This window comes from Grus americana, chromosome Z (assembly GCF_028858705.1).
Source record: "Grus americana isolate bGruAme1 chromosome Z, bGruAme1.mat, whole genome shotgun sequence".
Classification (NCBI taxonomy): Eukaryota; Metazoa; Chordata; class Aves; order Gruiformes; family Gruidae; genus Grus; species Grus americana.
In genome coordinates, this window is record NC_072891.1 from 18,186,583 (window position 1) to 18,204,076 (window position 17,494).

A 17,494-nucleotide genomic window follows, 5' to 3' on the forward strand; every position below is an offset into this window, starting at 1 on the left:
GCTAAGGATTGTGGATACATCGAGTGGCAATGACTAGTTGGACAGACAACTAAGAGCAATGGTGCAGAGGACAGCTGACTTGGTACCTGTCTAAAACTGACCAGGCTTAAAGCAAATCATGAACTTAAGAGTATTTACTTCAATATTACATCAGAATATTAGATTGTAACTGCTAATAATAGAGTTATAGTGAAAATTTTACTAAAGCTTAAAGCTAAACAGTTTTTTTGTGCTTTGAGTCACTTTTCTTTTGGTGGGAACAGCTAAGTGTTGCTCCCACATCTCTCACAACTTAATGCCTGTGTTTTCAGACTTTAACACCACAGTGTCATTTACAAATGACTCTGTCATTTTGAGGAAGCTTACTGGAAGGGTAGCATTGTGTTTTCTGCTCTAAGAGTGGAATGGTATTGATCCTTTAAACATTCCACCCTTTAAGAGCTCACTGTCTACAGACATCAGTGAGCTTGCTGTATTGGTGACTGGCAAATAGTCCCTGAAACTGGAGAAAAAGCAGACGTTCAGTTTGTTTTGTACTAGAGTTTCGTCTGGAGGACATAAAAGTGGAGACGGGTTTTGTTATTGTTTTGGAGGGTTGATGGCAATTTTATGTTTTGGAGGGGTTTGGATTCTTTTCCTTATCTCTGCCCTTTTGAAGGCTCTCCCGTATTAGAAACATTGGACAGATGCCATAATGCATTACCCTGAGTTCTGTATATTCCCTGCAATGGCAAGTCTGCATATTTTCATTTTTCTTAAGACTTCTAATACGTGTTCATATGTAACAGGAACATGTTTAGAAACATATATACTTTGGGACAGAACAGGGTGTCCTGATGCTTACTGAAACATTTCTGATGGCTTTACTAATAGGTGCAAAGGGGTTTTTTGGGGGCATAAAATGAAAAAAATCTGCTTAGTCTAAAGGAGATAGAACCCACCTACAAGCTGACCTGTGCATTTCCTCAGTAACTCTCTCAGTCACTGTTCACACATTATTGAAACACATTCACTGTGCTGTTTCTCTCTCCACTTAGGTAATTATATTTTGAGCCAATCTTCTCACATAAATTTTATAATCATGTAGCTCCACAGATTTCAATTTCTTTTTACCTTATTTACACTTCTGTAAATGTCTTCTGCTTCCCAGGAATACGAACATAAAAGTTACCTGTGTTTCCTTTTTACTTTTCCTTTTTACTTTTTTTGATTGGGGTAATCAGTTCAGTACAATCTAACCAAGCTGCACTGAACTTAAGACAAAACCAGAAATGACACGAGCCAATTTTCAAGACTGAAGAAGCAATTGGAAAGACATATATTGAATTCCCTTGAGCCAAGACCATTACTTCCAAGACCAACTGCCCTATTGTTCATGAAATTAACTGTAAAGCTCTTCAGGAACTTTTTGTGTAATGTACATAGTTATAGGAATTACAGCACGCACAGAGATACTGTTACAATAACACTTAGGGTACCTGGACATCAGCAGCTTGTCAATCTTTACAAATTTAGGGATCAGCTCTAAAGACTCACCTTCATTTTCTTACACTTCCATTTGCAGTATTTTAATCAACAGAATGCCCTCAGTATATAATCGAGCTTTTCCTCACTGAAACCAGCCACTCCTGCTGTAACAATACTAGAGTCATCAGGTAAATTAAGGGCCAAACTGGCTAAGAATCTAGAAATTTAAGAGCCACTTACAATATATAACAGTAAGTGGAATAACCAACCAACCATATTTCCATACTGCTTGTTCTATTCAGTTGATGCTGTGAAACCAGATACCAACCCTATTAGCTTTCTTGAAGACAGTGGTGTTTCTTTGTGGATGACTTTTCAATTCCCTGTTACCAAGCCTATGAAAACAGTCTGAAGCTTAAAAAGGCAGTCAAGAATTGTGTTAATTGACATGACATTGAGAAGAACCCTGTGGTCTGAATAAGCTGTGAGCAGAATTGTCAGCATAAATATCCTGTAACTATCTAATAACCTGCCCCCCTTCCTGTCCACATTGGGGGGTAACAGGGACCTTGCTCTACAAGGTTCAGGACCAAAACCCCACCAGAATAAATCAAGTTCTGATTACATCTTTTAACTAAGATTAAGGGGAAGGCAGCAAACATGGCTGCTCATGTCCTAGCTTGAATAGATAGGAAAAAACTCTAGAAAAGCATCAGTCGTCGAGCAAGCTGGCATAACTTGACAGAATGAGTGTCTTGCCATATTACACTGTATTTTTGACTACAGTAACAAGTTGTATTCTGCCTCGGACAAGTCTTGCTGCAGTAGAAGAGAATTCAGTGAACAGCACTGAAAAGTCATCTGGAAATCTCCCTTCAAAGATAAATTATTTTCTTAGAGGCAGACAGTCCTATCACGTGATGGATTTTTGGTCTCTTTTAAGCACTACTTTTCCTTGTAATTTCCCTTCTGTTCCCTCCTTCAGACACAAAATCTTATCAAGATAGAAATAAATATGGAATATTTTTATCCTCACTTTTTTAGCTATTTCCACTTAAGAACAAATAAGAAAATAATAATAGTGTTTGTCCCCCATGTTTGAAATCAACAATACATGATTAATACAGACTTGCTCAATGAAAAAACACTAAAACGACTGAGCTCAATAATGAATAACCTACAGGAACCGTTTATAGCTGGGTGAATACATAAAAATGGATTTTTGTGATTATTCTTTCAGTTTTTTAATCAAATCTGTTTCTCCTACATTCACATCCGGTTTTATTAATTATTCACTTTGCGCTTTGATGAAAAATACTTGAGTTCTGCAGACTTGACCATTCCTTCCGAGGTATATTACGGTTATTCCTTGTATTGCATTAGCGCCCAAAGCCTCTAGTCTGGATAGGTGGCGACTGCTAGGCACTGTACTGACAGCCCGAGTCCTCTTCCGAAGCCCTTAGGTTTGAGAGATTGCTTTGCTGGCGACTGAGGGCAAAAGAGCACAATTAAAAGCCACGGTGGTCAGAGAGGGACTACAAACACGTTAATTCTCTTTTTACTGTTTCAGTGGGCACGCATCCCCGTCGACAGGACAGACGCGGAGGCCAGCACTCTGCTACGGGTGGGCTGCCAGGTTTTCCTGCCCGGGGAAGGGCCAAGCGGAGCACCTCTGCCCGCGGTGCCGCTCGCCGGCGCCCGCCCGCGGTGTCGGGCAGGAGCGCAGCCGCCGCGGGGGCGGAAGGGCGCGGAGGCGGGCGGAAAGGCACCGGCGGCGGGGAGAGCCGCAGGGGGACGCCGGGAGGCGGCGGTGGCTGGGGGCGGCTGCCGGGGAACGGGCGGCGCGGGACGACGTTATCCCCGGGATGAAGGGCGAGCGGGCCCCGCTCCCCCGCCCCAGCCCGGCGGCCCTCGCCCACCCGGGAAGCGCCCCTCTCCGCCGTGCCCCGCCGCTGCCGGCCTTGCGCAGCGCGGCGCTGCCTGCTTCTTCCCTGGTGCCGGCCTGAGAGCCGCCTCGCCGCCCGGATCACTTGCCATTTGCATTTCTCTGCTGCTCGGGAGGAGGCGGCAGCCTATGCCCGGGGCCGGGGAAGGGGGAGGAAACGAGGGCCGGCGGCGGGGCCGGGACCATCGAGGCCGCCGCCTTCCGGGCCGTCCGCGCGGCTCTGTGCATCCGCCTCTTTCTTCCCCCGCGCCGCCTCCGCCGGGGGAGCCGGCGGGGGCCGTACGTGCCGGGCCGGGAGCGAGGGGAGGGTCTGCGGCTCGGCGTCGCTGCAGCAGCGCCGGCTCCGCCGCGCCGCCAGGGACCGGGTGCGGGCGCCGCCGCCGGCTCTCCGCGCTGCTGCTGCGCGGCGATCGCCGCTGCTGGCGGGAGGGGCAGGGATGTGAGCTTGGAGGCTTGGCCCCCCCCTCCTCCCCCCCCCCCCAAAAAAAGACCAAACCAGCCAACCAACCCCAAAAACTCAGAGGGCGTGGGAGGTGGGGGGATCCCGTGTCGTTGCCGCCACCCTCCGCTGGATCCATTGTGAGGAAATTGCCATTCGCCGGCAGCGGCGGCACATCTGGGCGGGCACATCTGGGCATGCAACATCGACTCCCGCCGCCTTCCTTCTCCGTCCTCCAGCCGGCCGAGCGGATCCCTCCGGGCCGCCGGCGAGACTCCTGCTCGCCAGCCCAAGGGTCCATCTTTCGGACTGAATATTAAAAACTGGCAGCGCAGGGGGGTGGGGTGGGGTGGAAATAAAGGCTGCTTTTTTTTTTTCCCCTGGGATTTATTTCATGGGGATGTGTTCAAGACAAGAGAGGATTCAGAAGGATATTGACGTTGTGATCCAAAAGTGCAAGGCGGAGAAGGACTGCCTGTTTGCAGGTGAGTTTCTCTCCTGGGCGCCAGGTTGGCGGCGCAGAGGCTGCCGCTGCCACCGCCCGCCCCAGACCCCGCTCCCACCGCGGCGCGGCTGCCCGGGCTGTGCCCGTGCCCTTCGCCTCCGTTCCCGGGAGCCGCCGCCGAGCCGGCGTGTGCCTGCGGTCAGCTCCCTTCCTCCTCCTCTCCTTCCGAGGGCATGTGAGGGCAGATGAGACCAGGCGCCGGCCGGGAAACGGGGGACATCCCGAGTCAAGGAGCGTGGCAGTGGCCACACGCAAAACCGGGCGGGTGTGGGTGAGAGTCTGTGCGAGTGTGCGTGCAACCCCCCCCCTCCATCCCCGCGCCTGGCGCAGCCCGCAGCTGCTGGGGCTAGCGCTCAGCCGAGCGCAGCCCTGGTGGTTTTTGCTCCGGGAGCTACGCGGCTCTGCCGGGCAGCCGGGCTCCTGCCATCCTCGGTGCCTGCCTTTATCCTCGCCCGACCGCCCGGCTTCAGGGGCAGGGTATGGCCAGCGGTAAACGTCCCCCCTTTCTGTGCAAACAGCAGCCCCCGCCCCGCCCGGGGTTTCGCGGCTTCCTTGCCGGTGCCGGTGCAGTGCCGGCCGTGAGGAGCCGTCGCAGCAGCCCGGCTTGTGGCTGCCTGTTGCCGTTTCTGACAATGGAAATCCCTGCCGTTGCCATAGCACCGGGCACTTGTTGCGAGGGGCTGGGGGGAGATGCTGCATTTCCTCTGATTCACCCCGACACCCCCGGCACCCACCCCCGTGTCGGTAGCTGAATGCTGCCTGTAAAACATGGACTATTTCAGCCAAAATAAAGACAAGTTGTAATAACGCAGCTCTTTGTCTTTCAGATTTCAGGTATTCAGACTCCACCTTTACCTTCACCTATATTGGAGGCTCCAAAAGGTACTGGTTTTTTTACAGTAATGACTCCATTTCCTGCTGGCAGTGAGGTGCGGTGGTTCAATACCGTGGCAGGGTTTTTTTTGTTTCCTTTCCTTTTGCAAGGAGGATCCGTAAATCATTTGCCTTCGCGCAAACGTAAACTGAGGAGGAAGTGTCGAGGGAGGTGATCAGAAAGGTGATCCTAGTTGTCGGAGGCTCATTCCTCCAAGTGCTGCTTTGTGGAGCTTCACTGTTTCCCTTTTTTTAATTTATGTGGATACGTAGAAATTTTCTGCTGTACATAAACTTAACACAAACACAGCGAAGGCATCAACATAGAAAGTTCATTCATGTTAAAAAACTGGGAAAAGTTATGATTTTCATAACAAACAGGCCAAATTTCACAGCAGCACCTTATTCTCTTGCAGGAGAGCCATATTTAGTACCATGACAGATGCAAGACCGTCTGCAATTGACCAAATCAAATTCCTGAGACATTAAGTGAAATGTCAGTGTAGCTTATACAGCTAAAAAATATTTTTATTGAATGTTAGCTTAAATATTATTTCTAAGTGGTTCTGAGCTTTTGGTTATAAACTGGATTGTGCGTGTAAACATTTTTTAATTATATTTCAGCATTTGTTGTGTTTGCCTCTTTTCAAAAGGAAATATACGTAAAAGCTTGAACACACATACCTTCTGTTTCCCTGACTCTTGGTTACCTTTCACTTAATAAGGTGTTAACAGTATATGCTACATTGTTCTCTTGTCTTTTAGCTGAATTTTATAGACTTGGCAAGAAGTCTTGGTTTTATGGTTTTTGTTTTAATTTTTTTTCCCTTCACTTTGTCTGATATCTTCAGCAATTGTTTTTCTTTCCCGGGATTAAAACACTGTATTCTTTGCAAGTGAACCTTTCAGTGCAGACAGCACTCCCACAACCATCGGTTCTCCCCATGCATGCTTCAGGGTTGGTGCAGGACCAGGCTCCCAGATGGTCCCCAGGCTGCAAGACTGCTCAGAAAAATGCTTTCCCACCTCACTACCTTGCCTCTTCCTTCTAACAGAAAAGACAACTGTCATTTTCAGTGGAGTAGAATAGGTCACCCAGTAGCTGAGAATCAATGTATTTTTAGGTTGCTTGTAACCCTCTTTCTTTTAGGATTTTAGTATGTGTTTTGTTTTGGTCTTGTTTTAAAAGACAATTTTGAGAGGCTTGATACAGTAAAAAATAAATATTACTTATTGTGTAATTAAAATGATCGATTTTGAAAGTTATTTTGCATTGTTTTCTAAACCAAATATTGCAGCAAGAAACCAGGAAGTGAAACCTGTCTATTGTTTCCATTTTCCAAGCTGAACAAAGTAAAAAGCCTAAGGGCATAACTGATGGGAAACAAAATGGTTTATAAATGTTGAAACAAAACATTGTCACTTCTACAATGAGAGACAGAAGAGGGCTTTACATCTCACAGCAGTTGAATTTTAACTGGGGTCAGCATTTGCTTAGGAAACTGTTGACTGGAAACTAGTCTCAGGACCTTGAAAATTAAAACTGAATTGAGAAAGAAATGTCATGCGTACAGAAATTGGTGAAAGTGGGTTGTTAGTTACAGCATACTCAAATTTCACTTTCCTTTTCACATTTTAAGGACATTCAAAAAGCATCCTTTGAGGTAAGTAAGGGTTTCATGTTCTCTGCTTGTTTATATTGTGATTTAGAAAGATGTTTTACAATATTCTTTGCGTACAGTGGTGTACTGAGTGGCAGGTTTACAGTAGGAAGCTCTTTTGTGAAGTACATAAAAAATGACAACCCTAACCCTTGACTATTAACAGCCAAACTTCACATTGAAGATGAGTTAGTGGTTTCTTCTTGGAGAAGGTGCTGGCTGAGCAGCAGCCATCCAAGTCTCCCGTACAGGGTCAACAGCAGTGACTTACTGTGGTAACAATTTAGGAGAGCACGAGGCTGCCTAAGGATGTTCTCATTGCATTTGGCCATGATTTTTTTCTTACTGCCACTACTGCAGCTGTGGACTTCCTGAGTGATGGCCCCATTTTTTGACTATTGCACTCAGGAATTGTCCCTAAATGACAAAACCTCTGTTTGCACATGATCATAGACTTGAGTAGCGTCCGACAGGCCTTGTTCCATCACTTCAGATATTCATCCTGATGACTTTGTTTTTCGAACTGACAGGAACACAGGCTTTTGAATAATGGGCAAAGGGGTGGATGTTCATTGGATGGATGTTCAAACAGAGAAGCAGATTTAAATGAGTAAGAGTAGAAATTATGTGTAAGGAAGATTACAGTATTATAGCACTCATTAGCCATGCTTGAAACTAAGTCTTTTTCATGCTTTATTTCCTTTAGTGGTTCGTTTAGGTCAGTGTGTATTATGGCTTTGCTTTAGCCATAGTGGTTAGATACAAAAGCAGGAACCTTGAAAGAAGGCAATATGTTTTCTGTTTTTTTGTCTTACCGTTGTATGAAGGCAGGTGACAATACTAGCAAGTTAAACATCACTGGAGGTTTTCCTCTGCATACTGTAGTTGCCTCTAGCACTCATTAAGTCCATTTATCAGTGGTCTTAATTTATAAACTTAGAGCCAGATTCTCAGTAAATCAGTGTAAGTCTGTGGAAGTCAGTGTACCAGTAGTATTTCAGTTATGATGAGGACCTAAGGTTTATTTGTGTTTGTTCTTTAAACTGTTAAATTTACCTGTGTGAGATTCTTCTTGGGGCCAGCTTCTCTGACTTCATCTGATTTTTCTGTGTTGCTTGGATTGATTGCATAGCCTCTTCCTACATTAGTACTGTTCAGCTATCGAGGTAGTACATAACCGCGCTGCAGATCAATCCAAATGGATAGGCCTGATCCAGAGCACATAACCTATATTCCCACCTGTATTCTTCACCTGTATTCCCACAGTGAAGTGCTGAACCAAACCCCGAGGGCATGACTTAGCTTTTGATCAAGTACAGAGGTTAAACTAACTGATAACTATTATTTTTGTATTCTTTATATAGACCTGTTCTGACATTTGACCTTTAGGTGATATTAAGCTATTGTGTAATTAATCTATGTGTAAATGATCACTGGATGGGCATAAATACGCTTCAAGGAGAGATTCTGCATTTGCAGGATTTTTCTTGAAAAGTTAGAAGGGAAGAATCTCTGTAAGTACAAACGTATTTGTATTGTGTGAATTATCAGAAATAATCCTTTGCCTGTGTAGTTCAGTTAATCCTTTTGGGCTGTATTTAACGATACTACTTTTTTATTTATTTTTTTTAAATGTCCTGTGTTCACACTTCCAAATTATTAGGGTTGTTTGACACTGCAGAGATGCTTCCTGGTTTGGAAAGGTTATAATTAGCAATTTATTGGTTAAAGCACGTCTTTGTGCATAATGTAGGCACTGAATAATTTTTAATTTCATTGTCAGAAAGCAATAAGTAGGGTGAGAGATTTCTTATAAAGTGAGGTGTTCATTTGGGTGCTGTGACTGTGCAAGATTTACTCTTTAACTACATCTGGCAGAATAGCAGAAATGGCTGAATTTTTTTACGCTTTTTACTGCAGGATCTAAAAAAGATGTTAAAGTGTGAACATGTTGAGTTCTCTTTTTTTTTTTTTTAAAGAATCTCTTGTTTCCTTTTTCCTGTTTTCTGTCTCTGTACGAAACATTGCTCCTTCAGAAACCATGCGGACTGAACAGAATGCTGATCTGTCATCTCTCAAATAAAAATGCATGATGCCCTGAAGTTGTTTTCACTTTATATGTCATTTGACGTGGTTTACATAGAAGCAGTGCTCGATTGTGCTGAAAAAACAGAGCTGTTTCCTTCCCTTAGTGTTTTTCTCACCCCCTTTTTTTTTTTTTTCCTTCTGAGGCTAAGCAAGGACATCATATTAATCCTGAAATACCTCTTCATTCAAATATGTACTTAACTCTCATTGGCAGTGATGGACAATGACAATAAGGCTGTGCATGAGAACTAATACTGCAGCATACTGTAAAGAAACGAGATAAGACCTGTAAGAACTGAACACACAGATTAATTTTGTCAGCAAAATTCCCATCTTCTATTTGCACAGTGGACTCTTGTGTTCTGCTTTCCATACTTTAGCACAATGATTATAACAATGACAGTTCTGAAGAAGCAAGGAAAGTTGAATTTTGGTCTGAAGTAAGTGTCTATTTTTACTTAAACTAATGACAAATTGTTAACTTAAGCTGTTTTGATTTTGAATATTTGGCTTTTTGTTTTCTATTCAAGGGGTTATTCATAGTGCTTAATATTGTAATAGTGTAGTATCAGAAATTCTCAGGTAAACTGATTAATTAATTTCCACCTCACAGTAGCAGTGAAATATTTCACAGCTGGGGAGCTGTGCCACTGAAAGAGTAACTAAATTGCTTGTGGCTTTCTATAGCTAGAGACGAAAACCACTATCTGAAATCCCAAGTCATTATGTCCACCAGGTGTTTGAACCCCTTGATGATAAATAGATACAGATAACCTTTTTGTCGCCTTTAGTGGTATGCCCTATTGCTACTTACGTGAATTTAATAAAACTGCCTACATGAGAGATTCCATTTGGTGAGTAATTTTGAAATTCTGGTGTCACTCTGGTAATGCTGGAAGTCTTCAGTACAAAAAAAGCTGTGAAGAAAAATGGTTTGGGGCTAACGGATGTGTGGTTTTATCTTAAAATTTATGTTCAATTTATATATACTGTAGGAAAATAAGGGGAGCGAGAACTGAAACATTTTTTAAACATTTAAATATTTTCTTAAACTGAAACATGAAATTGTGTCCATCAGAAAATACCAAAACGGAACACTTTTCTGAACATCTTCATTTTTCTCCTTCCTTTCCAAAATGATCTAGTTTAAGACCAGCCTTTTTTTGGATAGGTTAGTTTTAACCTAGCTCCTCTGTCAGGTTTATTGCACAGCAGTGTGTTTACTGGCGATGCAAGGTTTGGGAAGAGAAGATCAGGCTGTTCCTTGTGGAAGCAGTAGTGGCTTATGTAAGATGAAAGTGTCCATGAAATTATGACTTAAGATGCAAAGACGATTTTTATGGAATCCATTGCTCTGGATGGTTTTAGTTTAATACAGGGCTTAGGAAGGGCTGGCGCAAGTACAGCTCATCTTCTGTTGCTGATGGCTGTGCTTAACTTTGTGTTCAGGTTATTAAATATGTAATTACGTTCCTAAAATCTACCTCTGCTACAGTAAGAGAGGGGTGAAAACTAGACACACAGCTTGCACTTAGTCTTTTTTTATTGCTGTTTCAAAATACCTGGAAGATTGTACATCATCTCTCAATTTTAACTTCGCTATCAAATATGGCTTAACATTTTTGCTGGAACTACACCATTTCCTGGGAGAGAAATCTGTGGTATGAGACAGGAATCTAGTTTAGATATAACATGGCAAGCATTGTGACTTTCATTTCTTCATTTAAGATTCTGTAGATGAAATAATGTTGAATATAGCCTTGGGTATTCTAAAAAAAAAGTTTTGTGTCAGGGATTAAGTAAGTTTCAGTTTTAAAATCTCTCTTTAAGACAAGCATTTTCCATCCTATGAATTCCTGCTAATGTACCTATTCTGACTTTATACTGCCTTCTAATATTGACAGTGTGTAGTAGATACATGAAACCTACCAATGCATTCCTATAGATATTTGTTTGGTAGATACTACAAGAAGTTCAGTAGGTGTGATTTAACAAATGATTCACCCTAAAAAGACACCTATTAGAACAGCACAGTAAAAAAAGTCATTAAGTGCCATGTTGAGGATTTGTGAAAAGCAAAATCAACACATTCTACTCACGGTCTTATTGAGCTCGCCTTTTTTGATGGTCTCGTGTCTGGCAGATCCTTCTCGCCTTGCTGTTAGAAAATCAGCGCTGTCTAAAATTAACCCAGTCCTCATCAATGCATCTTGTAAAAATCACACAGTTCAGGGAGACTATGGTCTTGTGGAGATCTCTTCCTGGTCTGGTGGAGTGAGTGGCTGTCCTCTTTCAGCTTCATACTGTAATGATAGTAAGAACAATACATTCAAATTGTGAATGGCTGCCATTCAGTGAGAAAAATGTGGTTTTAGGCACTTAAATGAATGGCCTAGTTTTCTGAAGTGCCGAACTCCCACACCACATAGTAGTCTCGGTATTACTGAGCGTTGCTTAGCACTTTTAAAATGCATCACAATCTTTATGCAGGTGTTTTTATCGTACAAATGTATGCACTGTTGTTTGAATGTATGCTCTGTGTTCACCAGCGCAGAGTTGGGAAGAGTGCTTGAATAACTTTACAGAAAATATTTTCAGTAACTTCTTCTTTCTCTGCTTTCATCACATATTTTAACATATTAAGTACCTAAAAATAGACCTGTAGGCTGTCATTGTTAAAGTGTTAATGTGATAAGACAAATAAATTTAAAAGCAGAGTTCACTCTGACAAAATTAATTTAGATCACTTTTCTCTGAATTGCAACTAATGCTGTTTCTGGCTTTTCCTGTTAGTATCTAATAATTTACCGTATTTTTCATCGCTCATAAATAAAGAGCTGAAGATACCTGTTGGCCTATTTTTTCCATGGATTACTTACTGTGCAGAAGATGAATTCTCATTTGAGTGAGAGTCTAATCACTCAGAGTCAAAATACCTACTTTAATAAGCTTCAGCATCTGGAGGAAAAGTAAATTTTAAACTGCTGGGAGAGTTCACTTTACTTACAATTAAAACTAAGAAAGGGATAAAATGTGAGTAAATCTAGAAAAACTGCAATGTATAATTCTGCCTTGGCATTAAATAAATCCCACTTAAGAGGAGAGCTCTTAAGAACTAATGTCCTCCTTGCTACAGGAGGGTGAAGATTTTTACAGATGTTTCATTGAACTGGCCTCAACTGAGGAAAAGAAGCTCCTTTTAACAGAGTAAAATTGACTCATAAAGATAAGCCTACTATCCTGTGCAGCAGTAGCTAGAAAATCTCCCTGAAAGAAGAGGGACTAAACAAGATACAGAAATATCATCTCCTTCCCCTGACAGCCTTCTGCACGCTCAGACAAGATTGCATCCAGCTGGTTTCTATGGGAGGAAGTGCAGGAGAGAGCTTTGCCTAAGGACTGGGAACAATTGTTGCTTTTATGAGTCAGACTTCTCCTGGGAGGACCCATTATCTCCAGAGAGCTTTATGTCAGACACCATGTTCCCCTAGTGCAAGGGCTAAACACCATCATACGTAGTTTTGGCATTATGTAATCCCATGGGAGTAAGTCATGGTCTTGCACATGGTCACGTAAGGTAACGGTCAGAAAACAGTCTTGGGTAAAAGTTGGAGGGTGAGCATTTTTCCGTAGCTTGCTTGAAAAGACAGAGTACCTGTGTGAGTGCTGTAGGAGGCTTTGGCTTCTCCTGTCGTAGAAGACCATGGTGTGTCCTGGCAATTAGGATTAAGCTGAATCACTTCTTCTGAGGGACACTTCTGTAGTGCTCAGCAGGAGCCTGTCTGGAGCAAAGAATTGAGGGTAAAGAGGAAGCTCAAAGAAGCTAGCAAACCCTCCGGATGTCTCCTTCCAGCCTTGAGGCATTGATCAGAAATAAAAGGGGCAACAGCATGCCTGCCTTGCAATGAAATGTACTGTTTGCCAAAAGAAAGCGCAAAAAATGGTGATACACCATTTGTAGAAATAACTATATTATTAAAGAATAAGTTCCTTTGAAACCGTAGCATTCTGCATTTCATCTCGTATATTACAGGTTGCCATCTTGAAATCTTGTTGCTTAAAATGAATGTTCCATTTTATGTTTATAGATAAGAATTTTTCATATTTTAAGAACCAAGCTAGAAGGCAGTTGCACTGTTCAACTGTCATGCTTCTGTTCAATAAGGTGTTTGTGACAGACAGCATTTGCTCTCAAGCAGAAAAAATAGCTTGTGGGTTAGACATGATATTCCAGGTCATTAGCTTTTCTGCAAATTGTAGAATATTTTATTTTTGAGGTTTTTTGTGATGTTGCTCATTCTTGCTTATTTTTTTTCCTTAATGTTGAAAACTTCATCTTTGATGGGGAGTTCTCACCCCATAATGATCATACATACAGCAAGATATGAAAACAATTAGGATGCTCTTCTGTCAGATTAGGACCTGGGGTTGATAAAGGTGTTAAAACCAGGAAGTGCTTCATTATCATAAAATTACTTGCCGATGGTCAACTGCTTGATGTCAATTACAGCTGTATGAATCCAGAGTAATTCCACTGATGTGATGGGGCTCACTTGGGTTCACAGTGGTACTGCTGAATTTTTTATTTGGCCCTGACTACTCCTAGTGAATGGCAACCCAGGTGGTTTTTTTCACCTGGTGGGGAGTTACGAAGACCATAATTCTGTTTTCTGCCATCTTTGCAGATGTATACCCTTTTTTAAGTATTCTCCTGGATGGTGGGAAAGCTGCGATTTATCCAAGGAAAACGGCTTGCTTTCATGCATTCTTACCAAGTTGCTGGTGTTGGAGAGGGCACAGACAGAAGGCCAGCTGCCAAAACCATGCTCTTCTGTCGTCTTAGCCTTAGCATCTGAAAACCTGGTTGTCACAGAGTCCTCTTTTAAGAACATAATTTACTAGGCCACATGAAAACCTCTTTACCTGTCACTCATTCAGAATCAGTATTAAATCTTAAGCTGAATCCCAAAATGGTTCAGAGCTTTTTGTAGATAAAACCATTACTTGAAATAGAAATGGTGATTTCTTCACAAGGACTGTTATGTGAAAACACCTAAAAGGAACACACTGACTTTGCCCAGTTAAAACTATGTGAAATCTGGTCATTTCAGTATGTATTTGTGCAGAACAGTGAAAACAAAAAAAAAAAAAAAAAGAGTTTTACAGTATTTCAGGCTAAAGAATTCAACCTTCAAGTATTAAAAACTTCTGGAAAATATGTATTTGGTGAATGCCTTAGTATAGCAGTTATGGACACTATCAACAGCCTTCCCTTATATATCATAAATTACATGAATTAAGCTAGTCTACTGGTTTAATACAGTTCAATGAATGTTACGTGAAATCTTTTGTACGTGGTTGTAGCTCTAATGGCGTTACAATTCAAAACTGAGCTTATTCTTTTAGGTTAGAAAATTATTTTGCTATAAAGACTTTTAATCATCCTGTAGAACAAGGGTTGTTAGGCTTGGCATAAAATTTCAGTAGTAGGATTTTGTAGGCTTATATTTTGAAGAAGGACTCATGTTTTATCAGCGGATGACAAGAACGGTGAAATGGGGTATGTTTAGGTGGCAACAGGAGGAGCGTAACCTCTGCAAGAATCTCCTTGGCATACGCTAGTTTTGTTAACTCATGCCAACAGAATTTTTAAATTAGTTTAGTATTGGTCTCTCTAGAGTACAATAGTCAGGCCACCAGAGATCCAAGCTCTCTTGCCTTTAGGAGACCTATGTGCACATACTTCTTTTTTTTTCTTTTTTTTTCTTTTTTCAAATATCTGTATAACACAAGAGCAGCATTGCCTTTGGCATACAGTCCTGCTTTCTACATGTTCCCTGTGCCAGATTTAGCTGTTGGTGGAATTTAGACATCAAACTTAACGTGTTGGTTAAAGCTGTTCTACCTTCATTACTGAAGTAAAATTGCATGGTATTACCAGCCACCAGTTTATTGCTTCTTGCCAAGGTATTTTGCTCTGTAATCTAAGGACGTTTACAATTCCATGTTTTGGCTGTTACATTTTATTTGTTCGTTTTGATATTCTTATTTAAAATGACAAATTGTGAGAAATTCTAGTGTTTATTTAGTTTTAACTATATATAATGAATTAAAAGAAATGCATTCTCCGTGTGAACCACACTGTAGGGAGTAGATGAGTGGAGGAAGACTTGAGGCTCTTTCTGTACCTGAATTTATATTTTACTGATAAGCTTTTATTTGTTTTAGATTGTTCCTCTTGTGATGAATAATTGCTTACTATACTGTTTCTGTGTTTAAACATCAGTAACTAGATAGTAAAAAATACTACTTCATAAAATTGTATGCCTTTATTTAGGGCATGAAGAAACACATTCATCCTGTAGTTCAGCTAAAAACTGACCTTTGCCGAGGACAACAAACATACAGAGATATGGAGTGTAAATACCTTTTACATCTAGCACTGTCTGGCTTCAAGGCAGACATGGATGCGTGGAAGACGCTGGCCTCCCAGTGCGCTAATAAGGATTAGGCATTTGCTGTCCGTGGAGAGAATAGGAGTTGCAGTTACAGGTGTCAGGATTAAAATTACAAAAGCTATCGATTTTGCTCATGGAGGACATAAACCAGTCATCATTTAGGGCCAAAAGCTTTTACGCTGGCTGCAAAGTCCTTCCGCATTTCCCCCATTAATAAGGCATCATCAGCCAACAGCACAGTGGGTCAAGTCTTTGACTGCAAGGCCACTGTGAAAGTTGGCATGTCTTGCCTGGCATGGCAATTTCTAAAGCATATTTCAGCATATTTCAGTGTATGTAACAGTTGCAGAACTTTTGACGTGAGTGCTGAGCAAATCATCATAAATTGCTGGTATTAATGAGCATTTCACCATTACTCTGGCTGCTTACAGCGTATTCCCATCTGTATTTTGTTCTGAGTTATTTCTCTGTTGTACTTTATGTGATGTAACATTATTACCATATTCTAATTTAAATTGACAAATTGCCAATTTAACTGGAATTCAGTAAAGTCGTGCCAACTTACAGCACTGAGGACCTGTCTATAATTATATTCATCTTGTTAAGGAAGTTTAAACGGAGCAAAGCTAAATATAAATGCAGTATGTTATCTTCATTGACTTCTAATAGAATAGTTTAATATATGCATGATTAGTTACATACCAAAGTAAGATTACACATTATTTGTATTTGCATTTTAGGTGACAGGTAAGGACAAGTTCCATGGAAGCTGATAAAGTGAGATATAAATGGTGTTCTTTAGGGATAGCTTGTATTGAAGGTGGGACGACAACACCAAAGTGGGGCAGAGATGCCTAAAGTGATAGAGACTTGAGAAGTTTTCACACACAGCAAGCGGGTGTTCTCAGCTGTGTGGCGCTCAAGTCTCAGGTCTGCGTGTGGTGCAACCCCATGAGCAAAGGCACTAGCCAAGACACTGCAGTGGTCTTTTTTTCATTTTCAGTGCTAGGGGGAGCTTGACAGAGCACTTGCCTGTCTGCGTGCAATGCAGATGTTCCCACAGGATCCCTCTGGTGCAAGGAAGGTCTTGTCCCGCAAAAAATACCACCTCTGCACTCACCCTTGAGAGGTGATGATGACTTCAGTCTGTGGAAATTAGAGAAGGTCTCACACCAACCCTGACCATGCCCTTTCCATTTCGGCCATGCCACTGGAGAGCATAGGCTCCTTAAAATTGTCTTTCCATTCCTTCCCAATTTGTCATTTTCCACCTTTTTTCTTCTGGCCTTTTGTTTTCCAGAGGTGCTCTGCGTACTGATTTATTCTGACAAAAACTGGTATCTGTTGTGTTCATAGTGTTGAAGCAGACAGACATGAAATCACTGGTATTAAACAACTGTAGTATGCAAGTTAACAACATGGAGCAGGTATAGATCACTATCTCCCACTTCTCTTCAGATTTTTTATATATATATGTACATATGTGTGTGTGTGTTTGTATGTATATATATCTCCGGAAATGCTTGTTTCTGTTCTTGGGAAGTTTCACCAGAATAACAACGGGTGCTCAGACTGTTAACAGGGTGATCACATGTTCATTGCTGTTCGTTACTCTGTTTTTGGTGTCTAATATGTGGGTGGCTAGAAAAAAAATCACTGCTAAAATAAATGCAGCTGCAGCCTGCGTTGTTTGCTGATTTAGATTTAAAAATCTTCTTTAGCTGGAATGTTTCTGAAATTTCTGTTGTACCTAAAGTAAGACTGAACATATGTTTAGAAATAGTATGTATTTCAGATCTTTCACTGTAGATGCTGCACAGGTGTAAGAGTGCATTTTAGCTTGAACCAATAAAAATTGTATGGTCTTATGCATTTTAGAAAATGTTTTAAATATAACTGCAAAGCAAATAAAAAAATAGATGCTGCTTTTTACAGTTTCCCGTTCTTCATTTTACAGGCTACTTATTCTTTAAAAAGCACTCTTTATGGATCTTTGGCAGTCTCTCCAGTAACTATCTTTTAATTCTGTTCTCCTGAATATAGGAACCCTTCTGATAT

General features: G+C 41.6%; 1 protein-coding gene across 2 annotated transcripts in view; it reads left to right on the plus strand.

Annotated features, from left to right (window-relative positions):
- Positions 1–2,744: 2,744 nt before the first annotated feature.
- The window catches only part of PARP8 (poly(ADP-ribose) polymerase family member 8), a 125,700-nt gene continuing 110,950 nt past the window's right edge, over positions 2,745–17,494 (plus strand). For both annotated transcript variants that reach the window (XM_054810526.1, XM_054810527.1), the window contains exons 1-2: positions 2,745–4,336; positions 5,184–5,238. In XM_054810526.1, the coding sequence (XP_054666501.1) occupies positions 4,246–4,336; positions 5,184–5,238 (146 nt within the window). In that variant the 5' untranslated portion in view covers positions 2,745–4,245. The remainder of the gene's footprint in view (positions 4,337–5,183; positions 5,239–17,494) is intronic.